The sequence below is a fragment of the Elephantulus edwardii genome, unplaced genomic scaffold (assembly GCF_000299155.1).
Source record: "Elephantulus edwardii isolate Elephantulus edwardi_28Jun2011 unplaced genomic scaffold, EleEdw1.0 scaffold00028, whole genome shotgun sequence".
Taxonomy (NCBI): Eukaryota; Metazoa; Chordata; class Mammalia; order Macroscelidea; family Macroscelididae; genus Elephantulus; species Elephantulus edwardii.
The window spans coordinates 7,735,841-7,742,447 of NW_006399778.1; the positions used below are offsets into that span (position 1 = coordinate 7,735,841).

General features: G+C 45.6%; 1 protein-coding gene across 1 annotated transcript; it reads left to right on the plus strand.

Annotated features, from left to right (window-relative positions):
• Positions 1-761: 761 nt before the first annotated feature.
• On the plus strand, positions 762-2,097 carry HTR1D (5-hydroxytryptamine (serotonin) receptor 1D, G protein-coupled). Its single transcript, XM_006883541.1, has one exon. The coding sequence runs from the start codon at positions 901-903 to the stop codon at positions 2,032-2,034; it is 1,134 nt and encodes a 377-aa protein (XP_006883603.1). The 5' UTR covers positions 762-900; the 3' UTR covers positions 2,035-2,097.
• The last annotated feature ends 4,510 nt before the right edge of the window (positions 2,098-6,607 follow it).

Below are 6,607 nucleotides of genomic sequence, written 5' to 3' on the forward strand. Positions count from 1 at the left end.
TTCATGGACTTGTCACAAACCTGTGAGACTTCCAGCAGTTGTGATACTTCACTCCCTTTGGGAATTGTGGGGGTGAGAGACATCACCCTCCTGGTGGTTGTCTTGACATTTTGGAGAATGGCATTAAGCTAAAATGTCCTTTTAATTCTGTGGTTAATGTCAAGCATCCAACTGGTCCTTCTAGAACCTAACTCTCTATTTTTCTTTCTTTTTCACATTCCAGAGCTTCTGAGGACATGCCCATCACGGTGAACTCACAGTGATCTTTTGCCTTTTCCCAGCCCATATGTTCTTCAAGTCTTGGTAACAAAGAATATTTTATCTGTTCAGACTCAAAACTCTCTATTAAATAGGGGCTCAGGTTAAGTCCCTCGTCATGTATCAAGATGAACCCGGGAAAGTGAGACTGCCCCTAGAAATCAGCTACTATTTCCCTTTCTCTTAAGCTTTCAATATTCCCAAGAGGCACCTTGAATTTGAGAATCTTCTCAGACTAGGATGAAAGGAGTTTTCATATTCTCATTAAACATACTTGTGTCTCAAGCCCCAAAAAGAACCCAGAATGCCAAAAGCAAGAATCTCAGAACATAGCGACACTGATGTGATACCTTGATAATTGTCTGACAAATAAAGCTTATGTCCTCTGGCAAGGACCATTTACCAGGCAGAGTTCTAGAACAGGGAGGCGTCATGTGCTTTGTGAAAGACTTTTAAGTACCAGCTGGTAGTCACCACAGTAGTCTTTAAATAAGCAAGTCTTGAGGGCCTTTCACCAGGGTTCTTCTGATGTACGGCTTCCACCAGTGTGAGGCAAAAGGATGACCTTGTTTGGTGGGCAGGACACCTGTGAAAGAAGTTGCTGTGTGTGCGAAAGTGTGTGGGAAGAAAGAGCCACCTAGAATGCCCCCACCAAGCCAGCCAGAGGTAGGTCTTCTCCAGGAGAGTTCCAACAGATCCCTGAATGCAACAGAAACCCTAGGTGCTTGGGATCCAGGGAGCCTCCTAGCACTCAAGATCTGTCTTGCCGTGGTCCTTTCCATCATCACATTGGCCACAGTCGTCTCAAATGCCTTTGTGCTTACCACCATCTTCCTCACCAGGAAGCTCCACACCCCAGCCAACTATCTCATTGGCTCCCTGGCTGTGACTGACCTCTTGGTTTCCATCTTGGTCATGCCCATCAGCATTGTGTATACTCTCACCCACACTTGGAGCTTTGGCCAAATCCTGTGTGACATCTGGCTGTCTTCTGACATCACGTGCTGCACAGCATCCATCCTGCACCTCTGTGCCATTGCTCTGGACAGGTATTGGGCCATCACTGATGCCCTGGAGTACAGCAAACGCCGGACAGTGGGCCACGCGGCTGCTATGATTGCCATTGTGTGGGTCATCTCCATCTGTATCTCCATCCCACCACTCTTCTGGCGACAGGCCAAAGCTCATGAAGAGATGTCTGACTGCCTGGTGAACACCTCCCAGATCTCCTACACCATCTACTCAACATGTGGGGCCTTCTATATCCCGTCAGTGTTGCTTATCATCCTCTATGGCAGGATCTACGTGGCTGCCCGACACCACATCCTGAATCCACCATCACTCTATGGGAAGCGCTTCACCACAGCCCACCTTATCACAGGTTCTGCAGGGTCCTCAGTCTGCTCCCTCAGTCCCAGCCTCCACGAGGGGCACTCTCATTCGGCTGGCTCCCCTCTCTTTTTCAACCACGTGAGAATTAAGCTCGCTGATAGCGTCCTGGAGCGCAAGAGGATTTCTGCAGCTCGAGAAAAGAAAGCCACCAAAACCCTGGGGATCATCCTAGGGGCCTTTATTGTCTGCTGGTTGCCCTTTTTTGTTGCATCCTTGGTCCTCCCCATCTGCCGGGACTCCTGCTGGCTCCACCAAGCTATCTTTGACTTCTTCACCTGGCTAGGCTATTTAAATTCCCTCATCAATCCAATAATCTACACTGTGTTTAATGAAGAGTTTCGGCAAGCATTTCAGAAAGTCATCCATTTTCGGAAGGCCTTCTAGTCTTAATTAGAGGTGACACTTATTATCTTTTGTGTCCCGTAGCCTGACTGAGATTGTCGTTTTGATTTTGCTACCTTGGATCTTCAATCAGTAGAACCATTCTGAGTTCTTTTTCCTGTTGTCTACTTGACTGCTCAACATTTTTGGCTTCAGCAGTCAAGAAATCAAAAGACAAATTGTAGTAAGAAAATCTGCTATCAGGGACCTCTCTAGAATGCTGACAAGTAATGATATCAGTCTAGAGACTAAGGTGTGCCTGATCCAAGTCATGATCTTCTCAGTTACATGCTATGCATCAGAGAACTGGACAATGACTAAGGATGATAGAAGAAGAATGGCTTTGAGTTGTAGTCCTGGAGAAAAGCATTGAACATACTGTGGACTGCCAGGAGAATAAAACGTCTGTCTTGGAGAAGGTGAAACCAAGTTTCTGCTTGGAGGCAAAGATTGTAAAGCTCCACCTCACATGTTTTGGGCATCTTTCTGGGAGGAAGTAGTCCTTGGAAAAGGGCATCATGCTTGGAAGGGTGGAGGAACAGAAGACACCCTGGATGAGATGGATTGACACAGTAACTGGAGTCACAGGGGTAGATGTGTTGGAGACAGTGAGATTGGGTCAGAATAGGGCAGAGTTCAGCACTACTGTGCATAGGATTGCTGAGTCGCAGTTGACTCAATAGCACTTAACAACAACAACAATTTGACTGCTGAACTAAAAAATCTGGGCAACTGCATAAAAGGAAACAGAATTGACGCTTGCTAGGACTGACAGAGGCTGATAGAAATGTGATCCACAGGTTTCCTCATTGATATGCTTTAAATGGAATCTCAAAGAAAAGGCTTTCTGATCAACCATAAGTTTGTATGGCACCTAAGGAGTGGAGAGAAGGTGGGTGACCTAAGCTGAAAGAGAATTTGGAGTCATGGTGGAGAAGTTTTCATCTGGCATGTTGACTAGAAAAATAGCACTCAGTAACTTCTTACATTAACTCACGTCCAACTATCAATGGGAAGAAATTCAGTATTTGGGATGCAGACCATACAGAGTGGCTTGGAGGGAGATTTAGAACATGGGACGGGGTTGTGGAATGGCTGGAACCTAATCTAACTGCTGATGCTTCTCCTTTCCCATGATCTTTGCACCATCTTAATGTTCTGAAGTTAAAATCCATGATTACCCCATTCAAGTACAAAAGCACCAGTCTGAATTTTTTCAGAATTATTTTTTTATATTTAATTTTCATTATAAGGATTTTAAGATGGTGTGTCTTATCAAATAAAAAGCATGAAACATCGTAGTAAAGTCTTTTGGTGATTCACTCCCCATCTTGGATGTAGAAGCTTTGTAATTCTGTTTCTGGTATTTATTGAGTACCTACCACATGCCAAGCCCTGTGCCTTCCTCTTGGTAGGTGCTATCTTATTACAGTTTCATCATAATGAAAGGCAGCGTAAGCATGGAAATAAGTGCATAGGACCTGGAGCCAGCTACTTCAGTTCAAATACAAGTGCTACCAGTTGCTATAGCTGAGTGACCTTGGGCAAGTTGCTTAATCCTACTTTGCCTTATTTACTCTATGGCAAATGAGGACAATAATAGGTATGGTATTGTATGAATTAATGAGGTGGCTCAATATGATCTCAATAAATTTTAATTTACTCTTATCATTTTCTTATGGGCCATTGAGTCAGAGCCGACTGTTGATCCTCCAGCGGTTTCAAAGACAGAAAATAAAGATTGCCCATCTTTCTTCTATGGAGCAATTGGTAGATTCAAACCAGGTGCCTTGGTGTTGGCGGCACAACTCCCTACCAGTAGGCCACCAAAGAGACAGTAACTTGCCTAAGATCAAACAGCAATATAAAATAATAGCTACTGTTTATTGAATGCTTATAGCACATCTTGTATACATATTCTTGTTTACTCTTCTTTTTTATTTTATAGGTGTGATAAACTTGCCTGTGTTCAGGGGAGGTTTCATAAAGAGGAACCCTCAAACAGACTTGTAAATGATGAACCTTTGTTGGGTTGGAGGCCAAGGAAGGGAAGATATAGTGAGGCCTCTCTCTGGGGAAAGTTTGTATCATCTTTTTGACAGGCAAAGTCTGGCATTCAGAGATTTGAAGGGGAAGAAACCCTCAGTATGTACTGTTGCTATTGTTTATCTGCCAGCTAGCAGATCATTGAGAGTCATGATCTTACTTACCTGTCACGCTCACTATTTGGTCCCCAGCACCTTGCAGAGCTGGTCCTCAGCCAGCCAGTCGGCATGCTGCAGCAGGCTTTCTGAGGCTGGAAATCGCACAGGAGGAGCTAGAAACTGCTGGTGGATTTGCCACTGTTGGGCTTGTAATACAATTCCCTATGGCCCATGCCCCCAGTAGGTGCTCAGTAAACATCAAATGAATGAGTTAGCGAGTTATTGGAATACCATTTCCAGGTTCCCACTTAAAATTTTAAGAGAGGGAGACTGTCATCAGTGTTGGATGCTCACAGATCCTGACATTTGGTGTCAGGTGCACTTGGGGCAGTGAAGAGACACTCGTGTGCCCACCACACTGAGCCCAACTCTCTGTGCTTCCTCAGACCTCTTTCTTCAGCTCCCACAATCACTACAGAGGGAGAAGTGAAGGGAAGCTCAGCTTAGAAAAAGCTGTTTTCTGGCCTTTGTTATTATTACCTGGAAACTGCCCATTGAAAATACCACACCTGGAGCACTACACTAATTAGGCCACATGAAAAGCAAATTAAAAATGAGCACATCCCCTGGCCACGGAGGGAGCCTGCACCGGGCCTCCCCCTGTTGCGCTCCTAAGTCTTTCACATTTAGTCACAGACATACACAAGGTGGTGATGATGCTGGGGGCAGGACAAAGCTGTGTCTAGCACAGGGCTCTGCTAACGTGTGCAGTGATAGTTAAACATTTGCTACATGAAAGGATAGTGTGAATCCACCCAGCAGCTTTCCAGGAGAAAGACCTAAGAGTCTCCTCTCACAGGTTTCAGCCAGGAGACTATGAGGCAGTTCTGTCAGTGGGGGAGTGGCTGTGAGTGGAAAATTAACTCCACAGCACCTAACAGCAAGTGTGGCAGGATTGTGGGTGCCTACACAGTAGCCACTCCCACTGCCAGCTCATACCAACTCAATTTTGTTTAAATAAAAATACTTCCTGTCTCCCAGGGGATAAATCTTGATTGGTTTAAACTCTCAGAACTCATAGTCATTGCCATGGATTCAGAACCGACTCATAGCTGACCCCCCTGAAGTTTTTGGAGCCTGTAAATGATGAGGATATGCCCTCCTATAGGTTGGGCAGAAGCAGGAAGCATGTGAGTCATACAGATTGACACAGGCTGGAGCCTTGGGCTGGGATATAGGTGAGCTTCAGGGTGAGCCAGCAATGTGACCAACAGCAGGGACTTTCAGTGCAGTACGAACACTCCCTCAGGTCTGCAGAGCCTGTTTGTCAGTGGAGGGAAACAGGATCAGAGAGGGGAAGTGACTCATTTGGGATCACACATGAACAACTGCTTCGTGCCTGGCCTGCATTCAGGACCTGAAGGGTGTGCGCTTTCTCATCACAGCTGTCTTGGTTACATTGCAAAGAAGGGATGCTCTCAAAACAACCTGGTAACAGGAAAGTCAGCACTCACAAGACAGCCCTAATCCATCTCTAATAAGCACTGTGTTCTCACCAGGCCCAATCTGATTTCTGGTAACTTCCACCTTCCTGTCATGATTGTGCGTTTCTAAAGTCTAGGGACAAGGACGGTGCCTCTTCCGACTGTCCTTTCCAGGCTCATCATGACCCTTTCTACATTTTTTTTTTCTTTTAACACAACCCAGGAAGGAATCGACCCATCATGCACTTGTGGTCAAGCTAACAGTGTTAAGAGCTCTATTCACCAAAGGCTTTTAAGCTGCCTGCCTCCCTCCTCCCACTGATTCTATATTTGCACGATTGATTCTGTGAACCCAAGGGAAGGACTTTTCATTGATCCGTTACTTTTCTCCCTAGGTTCCTGCACAGCATTCTGCAGAGCTAGCAGTTTTTGCATCCTGAGTCTTTCAGCCTCTACATGTCCCTCCCATCTTTGTGGAGTCCTCATAGTAAATGCACCCAAGTTATGGAAGCACTGTTTCATCCATCCAGGACAGGCCTTCCTGAACCTCTAGGCTGGCACTGCCAGACAAAATGAGATCCCTCCTGTGGTGGAGGCAGTCGTACTGCTGTCTTGTTTTCACAGCCACACTCTGTTATAGCACATGTCTCTCTGCTTTGTGAGTACACAGTTGCTGTCTCTTTTCCAGACTATGAGCCCTGCAGACTCTTTCATTGATTTGTGTTCTCTTAGTACCTGACACACAGCCAAAGCTCAATTAATGACAATGAAAGCATTTACTGTGCTTTTATGGTGCCTTTGGTACCACCCTAAGCCTTTTATGAGCATGAACTAATTCAGAGATCCCTGAGTGGCCCAGGTTGTGCTCAACTACTAGCCTAAGTGTGGCTTAGTGGTAAGGAGTTGCACTGCCAATCCTAAGGCAAGTGGTTCAAATCCAGCAGCTGC

What these genes read in the sequence shown, in the direction of transcription:
- HTR1D (XM_006883541.1), top strand. Translation starts at nt 901, where the DNA reads ATGCCCCCACCAAGCCAGCCAGAGGTAGGTCTTCTCCAGGAGAGTTCC.